At 38.6% G+C, this 21024-nt stretch overlaps 1 protein-coding gene and 1 long non-coding RNA gene across 3 annotated transcripts in view; one reads left to right on the forward strand and one right to left on the reverse strand.

The window, feature by feature from the left end:
* The window catches only part of LOC148124430 (uncharacterized), a 35785-nt gene that overhangs the window by 1705 nt on the left and 13056 nt on the right, over window positions 1-21024 (forward strand). Inside the window, exon 2 of the long non-coding RNA XR_015740141.1 lies at window positions 12842-12929. This is a non-coding gene — a long non-coding RNA (uncharacterized LOC148124430). The remainder of the gene's footprint in view (window positions 1-12841; window positions 12930-21024) is intronic.
* GREP1 (glycine rich extracellular protein 1) overlaps window positions 2344-21024 on the reverse strand; it is a 49603-nt gene continuing 30922 nt past the window's right edge. The window contains exons 9-18 of one of the 2 annotated variants that reach the window (XM_026711957.2): window positions 19379-19444; window positions 17944-17997; window positions 15115-15186; window positions 14490-14570; window positions 13916-13987; window positions 13084-13137; window positions 9355-9417; window positions 8473-8556; window positions 3595-3648; window positions 2344-2795 (exon numbers count right to left, since the gene is read on the reverse strand). In XM_026711957.2, coding sequence (XP_026567742.1) covers window positions 2770-2795; window positions 3595-3648; window positions 8473-8556; window positions 9355-9417; window positions 13084-13137; window positions 13916-13987; window positions 14490-14570; window positions 15115-15186; window positions 17944-17997; window positions 19379-19444 — 626 coding nt within the window. In that variant the 3' untranslated portion in view covers window positions 2344-2769. The remainder of the gene's footprint in view (window positions 2796-3594; window positions 3649-8472; window positions 8557-9354; window positions 9418-13083; window positions 13138-13915; window positions 13988-14489; window positions 14571-15114; window positions 15187-17943; window positions 17998-19378; window positions 19445-21024) is intronic. The other variant, XM_087916616.1, reaches the window with a different exon arrangement.

Raw genomic sequence — 21024 nt, forward strand, 5'->3', positions numbered from 1 at the left:
TCCTATTGTTTAAATAAAATAGGAGTCTGCATTTCCTTCTAAAATGTGCGTATCAAAATGATTAATTAATAAACAGTATGTATAAAGACTAATTATGGGCTAATAAGATTTAATCATCTCTTCTAATCATTTAAGTATCTCTGAAGTTGAAAATGCTAATAGTCCAAATTAAGATGGCAATAGACACATTTATATATTTATATAAATATTTATATATTTGGAGTGGTGCAGTGGCCTAGAGGTGAAGCTCTCACCTCATAATCAGGAGATTGTGAGTTCGATCCTAGATAGAGGCAGATATTTCTCTCTCGGCACACTGAGAATATTAGGGGTGGGGTGGACCTTGAGTCTTTTAGTTTGTTGTTTACAAAATTGTAGAAAGCACAGGTGGAATTGGTGCATAGAAGGTTTTCCTCTTGTTTAATGTGATAATTGGTGCATTCAGTCTGGTGGCATAAATTTTTGTATCGGCTTTTGAAGTTGGCAATGTGACCAGATTTGTTTTTCCACCAAAGTGATTTCTTTTGGGATTGAAGCTTCCTTATTGTTATGGGTAATTTGTTTTTGTTTTGTTTTGGGAGTTGTTATTGGTCCATATAGTTTGATGTCTCTTTTGACTTCAAGTAAAAGTATGTTGTAATGGTCTTCAACAATATTACATCCAGTGAATAGAAATTGCCAATCAAGAGATGAGAGATTGTTGTCTATAAGATCATAGTTGCCTTTCTGGAAGTTATAATTGGGGATCCCATCATTATGATGATTTTTGTGTGGACGTATGTTGAGACAAAAGTCAATCATGTTGTAGTCACTGTTGGAAAAGGGTTCTTTCATTTGTATTCCGTAAATTGAAATCCCACTATTGCAGAAGATGAGATTGAGGCAGTTGTTAAGCCTAGTATTGTTGGTTACTAGTTGTTCCAGTCCCAGATTTGTTACAGCATTGTAGAAGGTTGCATGTATGGGTTCAGTTTTACATTCATTTAGGGTCCAGTTAATATGTGGTAGATTGAAATCACCAAGAAAGATAAAAGCATGTGGGCAGGATGTTGCCCATGTTAGTAGTGAATTTAACTTTTTTACATTGTCGATGTCATAATCAGGGGTTCTGTAACATAGTAAGAATCTAAATGTGATATTTAAGAACAGTTCACAGACAATGGTCTCAGGAAGAGCAAGCTCTTGGGTAACTTTGGATGTTTTTTAGGACTTTTTATAGAAGATAGCAACACCACCTCCTCTACAGATTTCGCAATCTGATCGGTAAACATGAGTCTCTTACTGTGGTAATGGAGTCAGGGTGAGATGCGTTGAACCATGTTTTACAGACACATATAATGTTGAATTTAGCCGTATTTAGTAAGAGGAGATATTCAGGTATTTTATTTACAAGGCTTCTTGCATTGAGTAGCTTGCATTTAAGGCCAGTTGTAGTTGGAATTGAGGTAGTTACGCATTGGTGACAGAAAGGTCATCTAGCCATTACAACACTCTGCTAGCTCCATTCAGTTGCCCAGACTCCAGGTACCCAAGTTGTTAAAAGGAGTCGTTATACCCAGGTCATTAAAAGGAGGTGATAAATATTTATATAAATATTTATCCTTTAGTGTAAGCAAATAATATTTATCCTTATTGTAAGAAATGATAACGATTTATCATCCAATAATTGAACTGAAGATGCCAACATTCATCCATATTTTCAACTTATTTTAAAAATCAATTTCTAAATACCATAGTATCCATTTTTGCATGAGAAAAGGATCAGCATACCTTGTTGAGAAATAATATAATACATTTATCTAGCATCCAGAAAATGTTGAAGAAACTAAGCAGTAAACTTTTAGTTTGCTGCATAATCAGTGGTGGTATTGTACCGGTTCAGCCCAGTTCCGCCGAGCCGGTAGTGGAGATGAGTAGCAGAGACTGAACCTTTTCTCTCCACTGCTCTGCTGTTGGGCCCATCCGCTTGCCCGGGCTCCCATACTCATCTTTATCCTCTGCTTTTGAAGCACAGCTGTTGTGCTGTGCAGCAGCTGCTGAAGTGATGGGGAGAGTGCAGGCTTGCAGGAGGTGAGTTGGAATGCCTCTGTGCCTGCGCAAAGTGTGCATTTGATGTGTGTGCACACACGAAGTGTGTTCATGCGTGCAAAACATGCCCACCAGGTCACGCCCATTGAACCATGCCTATCGTAAAACTTTTTGAATCCCACCACTGTGCATAATATAATTAGTTTATGGAAACCGCAGCAATGGAAGATATTCAGTGGGGGTTTTGAAAAATATACACAAATAATATACACAAGCTTGTTTTTGTGAAGAAGGACACCACAAGTATGCAAGACATTGAGAATGGTGGATTTATTCTTATGCAAAAAGACATTGGTGTCTGGGCCTCCAGACACGTAATTAGATGAAAAACATCTCTAGACTGCCTCCTAATCTGTGGAATTCACGGGGTATGTCTTGGGGTGGGGTGGGATGGAGGGAAAGCAGTCTCTAGCTTCTCAAACTCTTCGTGTAATATGGTCACAAACATAATATTATTCCTTGGAAAATATTGTTGACCAAAGCTTTAAAAACTAACATGCAATGTTTTTCACTCTTTTTTTTAAAAAATGAAACACGTCTAATTACAAAATAAAACATACAGAAGGAAAAAGACACAGCCATTTATATTGGAAACGCAATTGTTGGTCTTTAAACTTAGCACCAAAGATTGCCGAGATGTCAGATCTTGCTGTAGGAAGTTCTGCAGAGCAGTATTGTCTTTCAGCATTTTCCAGAAGAGCAGCGGCCTAGAGAAAAGTGAAGACAAAGGCAACCATTATTTTATTTTCTAGCATTGCCATTTACAGAGACTGATTGTGGAACATCATGAGATGATTTTGGAAATGTCTGTCCTATTCCCCACATAATTAGCTAGGAAGCCATTTTCCCAACATTCAGAGTTATTCACGTTCCTTGCATAAATTCCCATAACCCAGTACAGTTTTTTTAAACAAATTAAAATAGTCAAAAACAAAAATATTGTTTTAAACAGGTAATAATATTTTGTCATTATTTTCTTCAAATGATACTGAAATACATAACGAAATACATAACTAATTTCTGTTAGCAATCCCTAATACTTTTCAACTAAACTGAAATCCCAAAGCCTTCAAGAAAGGCAGTGACTGGGTTAACATGTTTTGCAATTCATAATAGCTGGGTTCACCCGCAAGATAAATAAACAAACCACTTTATGACTTGGGAATCTAACAAATATTTAAATATAACTATTGATGATTGTGTGGAACTTTTAATTTTACATAAATGCCTAGAAATGAGGACAGAATGCATGTTTTGACTGATGGTGGGTATGAAGCAGAGGTGGTATTCAGCAGGGTCTGACCATTTCTGGAGAACCGATAGCGGAAATTTTGAGTAGTTCAATACCGCCTCTGACTGAAGATTTTACAGTATCCTTCCCCTGCCACACCCTCCAAGCCACGCCCACAGAACCGGTAGAATTTTTTTTTGAATCCCACTGCTGGTATGAAGGTGAAATGAAAATCAACGTAACAGGAAATATACAAATTGCACCTTAAATCTTACCTCTATAGCCATTTCCCAGGTATCCATTCATTCTGTACTTTGATTCCTTTCCTCCTAAACCAAAAGAAAAAATATATCAAAAATGTTAACATCATATTCTGGATTGACAATATTTCTTTATATAATTCTAAGCAATAAGTTTACTATTTAGTAACTCTTTTAGTAACTGTTTAGTGAACTGTTTCATATCTGTGTGCTAAAGAACCCTTTTCCAACAGTGACCACAATATGATTGACTTTTGTCTCAACATATGCCCACACAAAAATCACAATGATGTAAGCTCCAATTATAACTTCAAAAAAGGCAACTATGATCTTATAGACAACGATCTCTCATCCCTTGATTGGCAATCTCTATTCACTGGATGCAATACTGTTGAAGACCATTACAGCATACTTTTACTTGAAGTCAAAAGAGTCATCAAACTATATGTACCAATAACAACTCCCAAAACAAAAACAAAAAAACCAGATTACCCATAACAATAAGGAAACTTCAATCCAGAAAGACATCGCTCTGGTGGAAAAACAAATCTGGTCATGTTGCCAATTTTAAAAGCCGATACCAACATTTATGCCACCAGATAAAAACTGAATGCACCAATTATCACATTAAACAAGAGGAAAACCTTCTACGCACCAATTCCACCCGCACTTTTTACATTTTTGTAAACAACAAACTAAAAGACTCAAGGTTCATCCCACCCCTGATAGGACCTAATGGGAAAGACTGCAACGACGACACCATTAAAGCCAACATCTTTAACACATTCTTTGGCTCAGTATTTGTAAACAGAAATGGATCATGCCCAGTATTTCCTAGTGGAACCACAGACAACTACAATGATCTAATACATATTGATTTTACAGAAGACAATGTTGAAAAAGCACTACGCAATCTAAAACCATCTCTATCTATTTGGCCAGACAGAATATGTGCCTACACCTTAAAAAAGCTATCCACTGCCATAACAGAACCTCTAAGCATAATCTTTGAAAAATCTTTCAGGACCAGCTCCTTGCCTAACCTATGGTCACAAGCCATGGTCATCCCCATCTTCAAAAAGGGAGACCCCAGTCTCATTGAAAATTACAGACCAATCTCTTTATGCTGCATCACCTGTAAAGTCATGGAATCAATTATTAACCAATCCATTATCCTCCACTTAGAGACAATCAACCTACTCTCTAATAAACAATTTGGTTTCAGAAAAAAACTATCCTGTAATCTGCAACTCTTACACTGCAAAAACATATGGACTACACAATTCGACCAGGGCAAAACAATAGACACAATCTACATAGACTCCTGTAAAGCCTTTGATTCAGTGGTACATGACAAATTACTCCTAAAACTAAAATCTTATGGTATCTCTGGACAACTGCATAACTGGATAGAAGCATTCCTGTCAAACAGATAACAAAGGGTCAAAATTGGGAATGTCCTATCAAATTCTGTACCTGTCAATAGTGGTGTCCCCCAAGGCAGTGTTCTAGGACCAACTTTCTTCATACTCTACATAAATGACCTCTGTGATCACATGAAGAGCAATTGCATTCTCTTCGCTGATGATGTAAAGCTATTCAATACCACAGACAATACTGCTACCCTCAAAAAGATGTACCAGAATGGTCAAACAAATGGCAACTTCAAATCTCAACAAATAAATGCTCTGTCTTACATATTGGCAAAAAAAATCAGAAAATAAAATACAAGCTGAATAATCAAGATCTTGTTGATGATCCAAGCTCTGTAAAGGACCTTGGAGTACTCATTTCTAATGATCTAAGTGCTAGAGCCCGCTGTAACTACATAGCCAAAAAGGCATTAAGAGTTGTTAACCTAATCCTATGTAGCTTTTTCTCTGGTAATATCACACTACTAACTAGAGCATACAAAACATTTGCTAGACCAATACTTGAATACAGCTCAACAGTCTGGAACCCACATTATGTATCTGATATTAGCACAGTTGAGAAAGTCCAGAAATATTTCACAAGAAGAGTTCTCCACTCTCTACTCATTGTAGAATACCTGATGCCACCAGACTTGAAATTCTAGACCTAGAAAACCTTGAATTATGCTGTCTTTGGTCTGATCTAAGTATGGTGTATAAAATCATACATTGCAATGACTTACTTGTCAATGAATATTTCAGCTTCAACCATAACAATACAAGAGCAAACAATAGATACAAACTCATGGTTAACAGCACCAAACTTGATTGCAGGAAATATGACTTCAGCAACAGAGTGGTCAATATCTGGAATACTCTCCCTGACTCTGTGGTTTCTTCCCCAAACCTCAAACACTTTAACCTTAGACTGCCTACTATTGACCTCACCCCTTTCCTAAGTGCTCTGTAGGGGACGTGCATAAGCGCACAAACGTGCCTACTGTCCCTGTCCTATTCTTTTTTTTCTTATATGTATCCATGTATTCATAACTATGTATATACTTATACCTATTATCTTGTAAGTGATTGACAAATCAAAATAAATAAAAACTGCAGCACTCCAAAAGATGATTCCAGATAACTTAATCATACTTTCTCAATGTCCATCCAATCATAGCATAAACATGTCCTGGAAGCATTGAATGGGGATGTGAGGCTATACTAGCATTTTCTTTTCTTTTCTTTCTCTTTTGTATGGAATGATGAAGGATTTTATTGCTGCAGGCTGGTCTTTCTTCTATCCCATAGGCAAACTTCAGTGATCTGTTCATGCTGCCTATCAGCAGGCATTGTTTTCCTTCCCAACAGATGTATCTCTAGCAATGTGCACCCATAAAAACAGATGCTGAGGGAAATAGCTAATGTGCTATTTTCTCATCATTACAATATGATTTTCACTGCAATAGAAATGGTGTAGGGAGTTCTAGGACCCATAGTAAACTGGGGCAGGGCCCTGATTGGCTCATGTATTCTAAAGTCTGAATTTATGAAGACAATTTGAACAGCAAATTTCAAAGCAATTTGGTGGGAATGCAGAATGGAAACAGTGCTATTTAGAAATACCCTAGATATCCTGTTATATAGGTAGTCCTTGACTTATGACCACGATTGAGCCCAAAATTTCCATCACTAAGAAAAACAGTTTTAAATGAGTTTTGCTCCATTTTACAACCAATCTTGCTACAGATGTTAAGTGAGTGATCGCATTCTATTCTATTCTGAGTTTAAGGTGGTTGTTTTACTGTGCTAAGGGAGGGCTAAGTCACTATGATTCTTGAAATCATATTTTTGTTCAGTTAAAAATAATATCTTAAAGGGAAAAAAGAATACATATAGCAATTAAAACTATCTAAAACTGCTTGTAAGTTGGAATCATATCATCTTCGGAAGGCAACATAGTAGTAAGAAAACTTTCAGGGAAGAGAACCTGCCTTCAGAAAACTGTTCTTTCTGGATTTGCCTTCCAAAAATGCCCAGGAAGTCTGCAGAGATGTCTGGCCCATATTCAGGATAACACAAGATGTAAATAGGGTTCAATATTCTGGCCATATAGATCTCCAATGACATGCCAAGTACATTTTCAAATCTTTCCCAGTCATAGGAGGCTGAAGTGCTTTTAATGGAAGCTTGTCTACCATCAGATTGGGGTCCTATCATTCATGCTTTGGTAACATCCAGATTCATGACATCCTCTATTTAGCAATGTATTTGAAAAAGTGTTTGTAAATTGATTATTTTTGAACTATGTTCCTATATGGGTGGTGATGGCAAATAAGAGCATGATGCTCTGATTTCCACTGCTTCACTGGCTATATAGTTGGTTGCAGAATGCTGATGGATAGAGGGACTTATTTATTATGCCTTAATCTGTAGGGTTTAATTATTCCATCTTTATTACTTTAGAAGTAACTCAGGGAGGTGAATGTACAGTACACAATATGTGCATAAGCGCACCAACGTGCATACCATCCCCGTCCTATTGTTTCTTTTATTTTTCTTATTTTTCTTATATGTATCCATGTATTCATAACTATGTTTTTACTTATACCTATTATCTTGTAAGCAATTGACAAACTAAATAAATAAATAAATCTTCCTACTTTTCCCTACAACCATAATCCTGTGAAGTGAGTTGGGCTGAGAGAGTGAGTGGCCCAAAGTCACTCAGCTGGCTCTTATGCCTCAAGCCAGATTAAAACTCAGTCTCCTGATTTCTAGCCTGGTGCCTTACACTAGACCATGAACTCAGGTAAACACTAAAAGGCGTCCAAAATGCTAAAGGTAACTATATAAAACAAGCCTTCTTAACAACAGTTCTTAGATTAGGAAGTTGCTGTTGTTAGTTGAAAAGTCGTGTCCAACCCATTCTCTGTTGTCCCCTTCTTCTACTGCCCTCAATCTTTCCCAACATTAGGCTCTTCTCCAGTGAGTCCTTCCTTCTCATTAGGTGGCCAAAGTATTTGAGTTTCATGTTCAGGATCTGGCCTTCTAAAGAGCAGTTAAGGTTGATCTCTTCTAGAACTGACCAGTTTGTAAAAATTTAGTAAGTTTCTATTTAAGTGACGAACACTTGCTTTCTCCAAAGAGAATTCCTACTGATCACCATAAAGCTTCCTTTGTTATTACACTAAAACTTTTAAAGCACAATGCTTTGTTTAATATCATTATTGATTATTATGAATTCATGTTTATTAAATTGATTGATGATTCCTTTCACTTCAGGTAGTTAGACATACAAATGTTAAAGAATAAAGTTCTTAAGGATCTTACATTGAAAGACACTAGAATTACCCAGACACACAGTTTAAATAATAATTGCTCACTCCAAAAATCTGGAAGTTCTTTATTTTAGGCCAATCAGTGTTAGGATATTATCAAACAAGTAAAAAAGATGGGAAAACAGACTTTTGGTGCCACTTACGATATCCTCCTAGTGGCTGTCCAGGGCCTAGCAGACTGCCATATCCTCCTGGGGCTTGGCCTGCAGCAAGGGGGCCATACGCAGCTGCCAGACAAAAGAAGAGGCAAAATTTAAACACAATGAAAAGACAAGATAATCTTTGATAGTATTATGAACCTTTCCTCCCTGCTGATCGCAAAAACAAAAACACTTAGACTTATATACTGCTCCACAATGTTTTACAGCCCTCTCTAAGTGGTTTACAGAGTCAGGATATTGCCCCTAACAAACGATCTTCTTTTTACCAACCTCAGAAGGATGTGAGGCTGAGCCAACCTTGAGCTGGTGAGACTCGAACTGCCAATCTGCAGGCAGCCAGGAGTTTGCAGAATTAGCCTCAGTCCTGCATTCTATCTATTGCACCACCACGGCTTCTTAACTTAGCTCAGCCAATGCTCTTTTTATATTGATGTCCTGTTGAGGTACTGATGTGCTATTTTGGTTCTTATTAGCACTCTGATTGGCTACAGAAATGTCCTTATTGATAGTAGCGAGGATATTTGCTGACTGGCTGATGAATAGTTAATAGTATCTCACCTAAAATACAGGGACTTTTCCAGGATCCATTGATCAAAGCTGTTCTGGTCAAATAAATATACCCATTTAAAAGGGGCTGGGTAGTGCAGAAAAGGCCCATTGCCCATCATGATTCTGTGTTGGCTTTAGCAGAGTTAGTGTTAAAATCAGCATAAGACTGCTTAAATCATGGGCTAGGATGAGATAAAGCTAGTATCATGTGACAAAGGGAGAAGATTACAATTAGGAGTGTCAGAACACTCTAATGCTAATTACATAACTAGCAGCAGGATAAAGAGTCTTTTCTGGGGGTGGAGTAAACCTTACCTGCCCCCAGTCCATTAGCTTGAAGGTCTCTACTGTTCAAATATCCTAGTCCATTTCCGTTGGCTGCAAAGGATGGAGAAACAGAAAGGGAAAGGGGACAATGTGAAACATAGAAAATCACATCAAATGCCCTATCACTATGCTTCCTTCCCATAAATTTGGATGGTTGGAATGGGAATCTTAGGTAGTATTATTGACCACTGCTTACCAGGGGTGGGATTCAACCGGTGTAACAACTGGTTCAGTGAGCGTGTGCTTTGCGCATGCATGCAGCATTTGCAACTCACCTTCTGCTGTGTGTAAAACAGCTGACACATGGCAATCCGCTTTGCTGCGTGAAGCAGCTGAGCTGGAAAACCCAGAAATAAAGCATGGACTAGAGCCAGTGCGGGCAGGTGGGCCCAACAGCTGATCGTTGGAGAACCGGTTCTCTCCCATCTGAACCTCGGAGCTACTGGTTCACCTGAACCGGGCCGAACTGGTAGAATCCCACCCCTGCTACTTACCGATAATGACCTTCAATCACCTATATAAGACCTGTATGTTTTCCATTTAAAATAGGATCATTGAAAATCAATGAAAGTGAGTTCCGGTTTGTCAGGCTTCGGCGGCGGCAGGAATCCGCGATTGTGCCTGGTTCCTGCTGCGCTCGCCGCTGGAGTGCCTCCAATCCAGTTGGATTTGGAGGCTATAGTTATCCTGTAGAGATAACTGAAGACAGGTGAGATCCGGGCAGGGGTCTGGGGGCATCGCAACACCCTTCCTCAGCCAGCTTAACTCCCTTTTCCAAAGGCGGTGGAGCGGCAGTCAGCAATGGCCGCCACAAAGAACCTTTCAGCCGGACAAGATAGTGTAGGAGGAAGTTGAGAAAGTGAAAGTTTTGGGCTGAACCGGGACAACAAGTAACATCTGAATACCCTGGAAATTTAGCTTTCTAAATGATACATTGTTTCCCAAGAAGATTGTAAAAAGCTGCGGATGAAAATGAAAACAGAAAGTTTTTTCTCACTCTCCTTCCCTACGGAGATAGCAGATGGAAATCGGAAAAACCCGCTTTGGCAACAGAAGGTAACTAATTTGAAAATTAAAGCGAAGGGGACATTAAAGATTTCTGAACACTGGCATTTAAAAATTAAAATCTTTTTGCTACAAGTGGGAAGGGAGAGGTAAATGATTTATACTAAGATTTTGCTGGAGGAGACTGCTTGGAGCTTATAAGATCAAAGACTAAACTGCAATAAGACTTCTAAAAAATTATTTTGGAACTGTGTAATTGAATTCTACGTCAGGAAGAGAAAGTACTAAAAGGACAAAGTGCTAAATGAAACAGTTTGTGTTGATTTTGATTGCTTGATGACTTTGAGACTTTTGCAAATTATCTTTTGAAAGACTAAAAACATTTGGATTGTTTAAAAAAAATCTCACAATGGCATTATCTGTTGAAGAATTGAAAATGGAATTTAAAAAGCTAAAAGAAGAGGAACAAGAAGGCAAGGGCTCTTCTGGATCTGTTTTTCACTTCTTAGAAATGGTGATTTCTCCTTATCAGGAAATACAGCAACAAGAAAGCTGGGATGAAGAAGAAGAAGCCATCTTTAATGGACAAATAACTTTAGTTGATGAAGAAAAGAGAAAAAGGGGAAAGAAAATGGAGGATTCAAGATCTAAAAAAACAACCAAGAAAGGGAAAAATAAGGTGAAAAATCGATATAATGTCAGAAAGCAACAGAAAAGAGGAATACAACAGAGAGGGGAGACTAAGAAGGTGGAGATTGAGAGATGGTGGTGGTGGGGGGTAAAAGGCTAGATTTGACAAGAAAGGAAGGGGAAAAGGGAAGAGAAGTTATAAAGGCTTAAAACAAGATGTTAAAAAACAGGATTTTTTTAGAGATAAAGGGTAAAACACAAGTTAAAAAGAGATTCTGCAAAAGTACATAAGATTGTATTGTAGTATCTGTATTTGAAATAGAGTTAGAAAATTGGAATATTATATGTGTTAATAGAATATTATAGGGAATGTGTAAAATGTCTAAGATTTAATAATAGAGTTTAATTAATTAATTTGTTATGGAACATTGTTTTTACTATACTATAAGCTTATTATGTTTTTATTTTAAAATGTTATGTAGAATGTACTAAGCAGAATCAGAATGGAAATTATGTATTAAGTGTTAAATTTGGGGGAAAGATAGAAAGGCGTCATACTTCAACCAGTGATTACAGGAAAAAATTTGTATTAAAGAGAAAAGATAAATAGATAATTGAAAAAGAACGGACAAAAGATACAAGTATAATGATTTAAATTGAGATGAAGTAAATAAAATAGAATTAAGAGAGTGAAAAGAGGGGAGAAGACATACAGAATATATAGAATGTTAAATAAGATATGAAATAGTATATAAGGTGAGCATGAATTTGATTTATGTCTGTACAAAAAGATGCAACCAGGGGTCGCTTTCTAAAAAGAAGTTTTATGTTTTCATGTTACGTGTTTTGTTTGTTTATGTTTGTTTATTGAGAATTAATAAAATTTTGGAAGAATGTTGGATGAGAACATATGAAATTGTAAATAAGACAGATGAAAGTATAAGTTTAATGAATAAAATTTGAATAGAAGTAAAGGAAGAAATAGTGAGAAGTTGGAAAAAGAGTAATAAGATATGTAGTTGAATACATAAGATGATGCATATTAAATTGTGTTTCTATGGAAATGTGATAATTTGGAACTATGATGTACTTAAACAAGATGTTTTATTTGTTTTGGTAAAACTCAATAAGCAGTTTTTAGAAAAGATGTTTTATGTTCTTACATTTTATGTTTTGTTTGTTTGTGTATTGTCTTTGAAAATTATTAAAATTTGTTTAAAAAAGAAAAGAAAATCAATGAAAGTATATTTCAGTCTCCTGGAATACTTTGCTGGCAATCTGAGAACTATTCTTCAACAGTATCCAGTACAATATATTTCCATAACTAATACAACGCTTAAGGAGCACTGAGCAGGCCATCCTCTCTGAACGGTCCAGTTGTGCTGTCACTAGCAACTAGTTATCTAAAGATATGACACAATTGTATGCAGAGTGGAAGCTTTATGTAGACAGTCATGTATGTGTCTGTTTATTTCTGATTTTCAAGATCTGCATTGGAGTGGAATAGGGAAATGACAGTTTATAGTTCTTTTGGGTGGGAAAGTTTATTTCTTTTGAGACAAAATAGGTACATTAAGCCTAACCATTTTGCTATTTAAATTGTATTTTAACAAAGGGGATGTCAAAAGTTGTACATCTGCAACCAGAAGTTACATTCTGTCAGCTAGGGATTCCCCCTGGCTTAATATACTCAACCACTTTAGTTTGCAAATCAAGATTTATAGCATGTATCATGTAAATTTAGGTGATTGCAGTTTATTCAAGAAAACATAATTGAACCATATCTTAGTACAACACATCATTCATTTAATAATCTCTCTTTCTGGACTTGTTTTAACAGGCTAGCCTAATAGCTCCTCAGAAATTTGAGAATGTTGCTCTGGGATATGAAAGGAAAAAAAAGAGGAAACAGAGGAACAGTAAAATTGGTAATTCTTTATTATGTCAATCATAAGTGTTTTCTAACTTGATCACTCACACTTTGAGATTCTCGGGAAGACATGAATAATGAATACTTTTGCCTTTTCGAGATATTGCTAAATTCATATTTCCATCCTAACTTGTAAAGATTCAATTTCTTACCATCCAACCCTATCGCCTGGGCAGGCTGGGATTCATATCCTACTTGTGGCCCACCTGGATGAAAGAGATCAAAAAGCAGGAAAGTGAATTTTTAGTTCCACAGATACAAGAAATTTTCATATTACACAGGACTCTCCAGATGTAATCCAGGGATGTTGAGGTTGGTGTCATATCTACAGAGGTTTCTTGCAACATAGCGGACTTGGCCTGCAGCATTATCTCTCTACTAAGTAGGAAGAGGAGCTTTTTCCTTCCAAAGCCCATATTGGCAAAGAATAATCATATGGCCTGATCCTGGAGGGAAGGGGGCTGCAACACAGTCTCCCAACTTTGGGGGCCATTACAGGAAACCTTATGCTATTTTTTTTTCTGCTTTTTAACGCAGCAGGTGAGAAAAGGAGCCCCAAGGGGACAAATTAATCCTATTTAAGGGAGGGGTGTCCTTTTAAAAAAAAAACCCTGCTTCAGATTGTCATCTGGAGACTCCTTTCATGTGTTTTGGAGGAATTTAAGGAGCAGTTCGCCTCCTAAAACCTGCTGTTCCCATTCCCTTATTTAATTTTAGAACATAGAAAAAAAGAAGAAAAGAAAACGAAGTGATTCTAGGGGGGAGACGCTGGATGTGCCCTGATCACTCTTGTACTAATCAATTTTACTAGCATAGAAAAGGAAGTTGCTATGTCCCACCATGCCACACTGAAAGCATTAAACCGTAAGTTGATTCAGGTCTCTGAAACAAAATTTATATCAAGGGCAGGAGATCCATCAAAGATAATTTAGAACTCTGGAAAACAATCACAAAACAACTAGAAAAAAATTCCCTAAGTCTTACCAAATGGTCCTGGTTTACCCTCTACTCCAAGACCAGCAGGTTGAGCACCATATGGCAGCTGGCTGGGGTCTCCTAAAAGGAAATATTTAGTGCAAGAGATGTGGTTTACAAAGAAATGGATGTTCTACACCAGGCAATCTACTCCTGAATTTCAGTTCAGCTTTCCAAGAAGACAACTCTTTAATGCATCTTCTAGAAATGCCACTCTATTGTTATTTTCTTTGAGCAGAAGAAGAATTCAAAATGGTATAATCCTTTTCATCCATGCATATTGAACTTCTTCCCCCTATTGATGAAAAAGTATAGCTCTACTCGCATATATGACATATTTAGATATGTCATATATGGATATGGATAATCATTTCTGTTCTTCAAAGTGTTACCTAGTAGGGGAAAAATCGCTTTGTCTACAAATGTTCTAATCTGTTTACAGGCAGAACACCTTTTAAAATTGGAATCTTTAAAAAGACTAAATGTTGAGTTATTTAGCATTAGTTTTAAATCTATGTTATTTTTCTATTTTTGTATAGTGTATAAATAACCCCACTACAATCGATTTCTGTTTTACACACACCATATCTGCCAGCACCATAATCTCCCAGGCCAGTAGCTTCTGGTTGCTGTGGTTGTCCTCTGTATGGAAGTTGCCCGGCCCCTGTAACAGAGATGGTAGTCAGAAGATTAACGTTGCCCCTTCCCTCCATAGCCACCGCACTCTTCCCATGTCTTGAAGCAAGTGCCCTCACACGACACCTTGATTTCCAATTAAATGGAAGAGGCATTCTCTCTCTCCAAGGATCTGAAGCTCTAAGACAACTTTCCCCAATGTGGTACTTTGCTAATAGAACAGAAGTTCCACCATCCACAGTGACTTTCAGTCTAGTACCTTGGAAGGACATCACTTTTAAGAAAGAAGCTTGAGGAAACGTGTGGTTCTTCAACAAAAAAATTCTCTTTGCCTTCCTCAAAGGATATGATTATTTTTAGAGGAAACCATTACAGAAGTTTTTGTAAAACCAGAACAACATTCAAGGTAGTTCTGCTCAGGCAATTCCGAGGCTGTATTTTTGGTGCTCAGAGCTTGCTAAGCACATGGCAAAGTCCACTTCTCTAACTTCAAGCTGCACAAAGATTTGTTGAGTTGCCTATGAGTAGTGGAGGAATACTGCTCTTCATTCTGTCATAGCTTGGAGACTCACCTCCATACTTGGTGGAGGCAGCAGCAGCGGCAGCTGGACCGCCTAGTTGACCGCCATATGGAACCTGGGCACCTGTGAATGAAACAGGTCTAAAGATTGTGTTCACATGACACACTTAAGCCAACATAATAACTATCGTTTGTTCAATTAACATATTTTTTTTGAATTTGCATAACAGCCTGGAATTTAATAGCAAAAGCACTTACACTTCTATACCCCTTTACAGCGCTTTACAGCCCTCTCTAAGCTGTTTACAGAGTTAGCATATTGCCCCCAACCTCAGAAGGATGGAAGGCTGAGTCAACCTTGAGCCAGTGAGACTCAAACTGCCGAACTGAGCTCAGTCAACAATCAGCAGAATTAGCTTGCAGTACTGCATTCTAGCTATTGGTCACTATGGCTTTAAACAAACCACATGGGCTGAATTTGCACAAAAGTGAGGCTAAAACATCAGCCTGCATCTCAGCACTGATTCAATTATTCAAGATCAATTGTGATTAATTTCTTACAAATATACATATTTCCTAAAATTTACTTTCTTCAAACTGAAGAAAGTATTCACTCCTCAAATCCAGAGTTGTAAATGGTAGGAGAAAGTGGGAATATTAGTTGTGAGAGTAACAATAAACAAGTCCCTAGTTGTTGCTGAATATAGGGGGTGATGCTCATCTCCATCTCAAATCCATTGAGCCAAAGCTGTCTGAAGACATTTCCATGTCATGTGGCCAATGGGGTATTATAGAGTGCTGTTACTTTCCCACCAAAGTGGTACTTGTTTATCTACTCTCATTTGCATGCTTTCAAACTCCTAGGTTGGCATGAGCCTGGGGCAGGGTTGGGAGCCGCCACGTCATGTGATGCTTGGGTCTTGAACCTGGACTGTCAGCTTTCCAGCTCATAAGCCCAGGAATTTAATTGTTGAGCCATTGCAACACGCTAGTTGCGAAAGAACTGGGATAAGATCTGCATTTTAAAGCCAATATATCTACAGGGAAAGAGGCTTGTTTCAACCTGAAACCACAGTGATGGCATAAGAATCCCTTTGATGCTAAAAATTCAAATACATAAAACATAATAATAATTTTTGATAGGTGGAAAACATGGAAAAAATGCCAAATTCAGTCTGAACATCTGGTTGAGTATTTGACTAACCATAATTTATGTCATTATTTGATCCAATTTTCTCCTTTTGGAGCTATTCAATGCCTCATAAAACAGAGAGGGTCTATATGATACTGGGATAATTTCAAACTAGAAATTGGTACAATAAAGAAATGGCTATATTCCCATTATAGCCTTGATTAAAATTCACAAATTGACTGGCTGGATCTGCAAAGCATTTTAAGCCATAATCAAGTTGATTTAGAGGTAGTTTGCATTCATCTAGTATAGTACAGCACAGGGTGTCAAACTGGATTTCATTGAGGGCCGTGTCAGGTTGCATTTGACCATGGGGTGGATGTGGCCAAAGGGGGCATGACCAGCTCAAAGTCACTCGTGTTGGAGGTGCCTGTGGTGCAGTGCTGGGATTCAATTTTTTTTACTCCTGGTCCTGTGGGCGTGGCTTGGTGGGCATGGCAGGGGAAGGATACTGTTAAATCTCCAGTCAGAGGTGGTATTTGCCGGTTCTCCAAACTACTCAAAATTTCCACTACCGGTTCTCCAGAACTGGTCAGAACCTGCTGAATACCATCTCTGCTGTGGTGGCTCAAGCGCTCTTCAAGTGAAAATGGGCTCCTGAGCTTCATCTCAGCTGCAACAGCTTTATACAGCCCTCTGCCAGCAAAAACAAAACTTGGGAGAGCTCCCCATGGCCCTCCTAATCTCTGTTTTCTCTGACAGAGATATTATGAGCTGGTCCTTCTCTGTTTCCAGGGTGGCCCTGGAGGCCAGATCTAAGCATTCTGCGGGCCAAAGTCGGGCCCGGGTCTTGAGTTTGATACCTCTGGTATAGCAGATCATATTTAATCACTTAGTCTGAGGTAAATGCCACAGACATTTGGAACCAGTGGTTTATGACTTAGCCCAATGTGGCTTGTTCAAAAATGATGATTGAAAGGAATCATGGCTTAGCATAATGTGTGAAATTGACACATTTGCTGTTGCAAAAGGCTGATCCATCTAATTATAAATCTCACTGGAACAAAGAAAGCATTGCAGCGCAGTAGGCCATCTCTTTTAGCTGAATATTAGATATTCCTTCCTTCTGCCTTCTAAATAGGCTGGGACTACAATTGCAAGAATTGCAAGACAACATGGGAAACTAGTATACTACTCGATCCTATACTTATAGCAGTATAAGTGACTGGGCCTGGGACTCCAACCATGAGCCATACTCAGAAGAGCATGTCTATTACCATGAACCTTGAACTACACTGAAGGGAATTGGTATATTTGTCTGGTTCTCAAATAAATTGCCTTGCAACTGCAACTAATGTTCCTTACATTTTCACCAGCTCAAATGAATTGCTCCCTGACATACTTTCTTGGCTGAAACAATAACCCAAAATAAGTTCTCACCCTGACTGATAATAACTTCTGTATCTCACTTCTTTCTTACTCTTTGGTTTCTTCATACTATCTTAGTCCCAAGTGAATTTTCCCATGCACCAATATAGTGCAGTGGCAGAAGCCGCTGAATTTGAACATGAGCAACCAATGTTCAAATACAACCTTTGTCATCAACTTGACCAGAGGGCTTACGCAGATTGCCATCTGGTTAGCCTACCCTCCCTTATCAGTTGTTAAGTTAAAACGGTTCTCTAAATTCTTTGGAGGAAAGGAGGAAAACAAATGTGAGAAATTAATGTCACCCATCCTCATTTCCACCTGGCTGAGCTCCAACGAGAGGAAATCCATTGCCTCCAGGTCCAGCTCCATAGCCTGGAAAAGTAAAAGAAGATGTGATATTTCTAGCCAGCTAGAAAATCAAGCTATCAACCTTGAATTTATCTGCTGTGTATTTTAAAGCAACTGAATTCAGAAAAAGAAGACAGCTTTATTTATTTTTAATACATTGGTCAACAGCTCCACATTCTGGACATACCTATGTATTGCAGCAAGTGATCTGCAACAATGTTTTTGGCCTTCTTCACTTATGCAGCTGTCTATGTTTCTGAATTAGTGATACCACAGAGAACTGGGAACAATTTGCACAAAATAGATATGCAGCCATGATTTTTATCTGCTTTGTGAAAAACCTGTATACAGATTATCCTTAACTTACAACCATTTGTTTAGTGACTATTCAAAGTTATGATGCTGCTGAAAAATATCCAGACTTCACTCTTATGACTGGTCCTTGCACTTATGACTGTCACTCACCCGGAGGTGATATTCAGCAGGTTCTGACCAGTTCTGGAGAACCGGAAGTGGAAATTTTGAGTAGTTGGGAGAACTGGCAAATACCACCTCTGACTGGTCCCACCCCCATCTGTTCTCTGCCTCCTGAGTCCCAGCTGATCGGCTGAGTCTCCTTTTGTTGCCCTGCACAGGAGAACGGAACTGGAAAGCAGGTTAGTAGGGTGGGGAGAGAAAGGGGATTTTACAATATCCTTCCCCTGGAGTGGGTTGGGAATGGAGATTTTATAGTTTCCTTCCCCTGCCATGCCCACCAAGCCACACTATGACCACAGAACCGGTAGGAAAAAAATTTGAATCCCATCACTGCACACACCCCAATACTCACATGACTGCAACTCAGGTGTTTGGCGACTGACTCACATTTTGATTGCAGCATCCTGCAGTGTTGATTTATGGCAAAACCCCGCCCATTTGGAGGAATGAATTTGCACTTACAACTGTGATGTTTGCCTAGTGAACCTGGATTCACTTAATGACTGTGGTGATTCACTTAAAAATGGTTGTAAAATTGAGTCTGACTTTATGATCGCAATGACTTAACGATGGCAATTCTGGTCCCAATTATGGACATTAGTCGAGGACTACCAGTGTCTCAAGCATCCCAAAAGAAGATGGCAGAAATGGGAACAAAGAGGAAACTGAAAGGGAAATCTGTACATAATAGTATGTCCAAAGAAGCTGCTTTATAACATGTTTATTGCCCCACTAGTTTAGTAGTCACTCTGACTCACCTCTTACCAGGTGTTCCGTGATTAGATGTTGACACATGCTGAATTTTTGCATACAAGTCCACAAACAACAGAGTATCATTAGTGCAACTCTATGAAGGAGCATAGTACCTACTATTTGCATAGTACCTACATGCCACAATCCTGTGTGACAACATGTGTAGCTTTCTTACCATTGCCATATCCATTCTGCATCCCACTGCTTGGGAAGCTTCCGGCTCCAACACCACCCATATATCCTGTTGAAGAAAATATACTGTAAAAACCAAGACACAAATAGAGGGAGGCACTTTTTTCCCTTTCTTGGAAAGAGAGACACTCTTTCCTACTAAGAGCCATGGTGGTTCAGTGGTATATTCAGTGGTGGTTCAGTGGGTTCAGTATTGCAGGCTAATTCTGCTGACTCACCGGCTCAAGGTTAACTCAGCCTTCCATCCTTCTGAGGTCAGTAAAATGAGGACCAGTTTGTTGGGGGCAATATGCTGGCTCTATAAACCACTTAGGGAGGGCTATAAAGCACTGTGAAGCAGTATATAAGTCTAAGTGCTATTGCTATTTTTCCTTATCATTCGCTTAAAGCTCAGATAGCAGGGTTGACATGGAAAACTGGAAACAATTACTTCCAAACATGTGTACAATACTTCTCTTGTTCAGATAAGGAGGGACAGAGAATAGCTAAAAGGTATGTTTTAAAAAAGAAAAGTGAGCCTAAACATCTCCCTTTAGAGAGAGAAATCTTTAAAAAAAACCTCCCACTGACTGTACAGTTTCGCAGCTAAACCCCCTGTGGATTAATTCCTAGGTTATCAAGCTGTGTTCAGAAATAAGCCCTGTTTGTAACTCGCTCACGGTAATCAGAAGCTAAGAATGTTCTGAATGCTTCCCTTGATAATCTTCTCAGATCCTGCTTTGTTGCCACCTTTGTTCTTTATTTCCCTGGCACTAGTAACAATATGAATATCTGGCTGAATCAATCCCTAAAAGCAATCTTTTGCTCCTTTCTTAATCCTTTGAGTAATAATACAACAGCAATGTGTCATACTGTTATCCTAGAGAACTTAGCACACAGAATGCGATTTCCCAGGACTCCCTTGTCTTTATGACAAACATGGATACATTAGCATTTCAAGCTCAAGAACACTGCATTGTGGCTTTCCCTGATGTTATATCCTACAGGTAGTCCTTGACTTATGACTGCAGCTGAGTCCAGAATTTTAGTTGTAAGTGGTTGCAATTATTTAAACTTGGTTTTAAAACCATTTTTACAACTCTCACAAAGCAAATCACTGTGGTCATTAAGAAAATCATGTGGTCGTTAAGTGAACCATGTGGTCATTAAGTGAACCCAGCATGTCTAATGGACATTTTTTGCTGCTTTTTGCACAATTTTAAAATTTAATCGGAGCAAGATCAAAGAGTGAAGCTTCTGAGCACCAGTGGTGGTATTCGACCGGTTCCCTCCGGTTCTGGAGAGACGGTAGAGGCGATGAGCAGTAGAGATTGAACTGGTTCTCTTCGCTGCTCTGTGTTTGGCCCACCCACCTGCCCGGGCTCCCATACTCAATTTTATGGCCAGAATTCAAAGCGCAGCTGCTTTGTGTGGCGCAAAATAGCGCCGTGCGGCAGCTGCTGCAGCAACCAGCATTGTGCAGTCTTGCAGGAGGCAAGTTAGAACACCTCTCCACCTGCGCAAAGTCTGTGTCTGGTGCGCGTGTGCACATAAAGTGTGCAGGTGCGCAAAGCGCAGCCAACACGCCACGCCCACTGAGCCGGTGGCAACTTTATTTGAATACCACCACTGCTGATCACCTATTTAAAT

The sequence above is a fragment of the Pseudonaja textilis genome, chromosome Z (genome assembly GCF_049901715.1).
Source record: "Pseudonaja textilis isolate UNSWEBS1 chromosome Z, rPseTex1.2, whole genome shotgun sequence".
Lineage (NCBI taxonomy): Eukaryota > Metazoa > Chordata > Lepidosauria > Squamata > Elapidae > Pseudonaja > Pseudonaja textilis.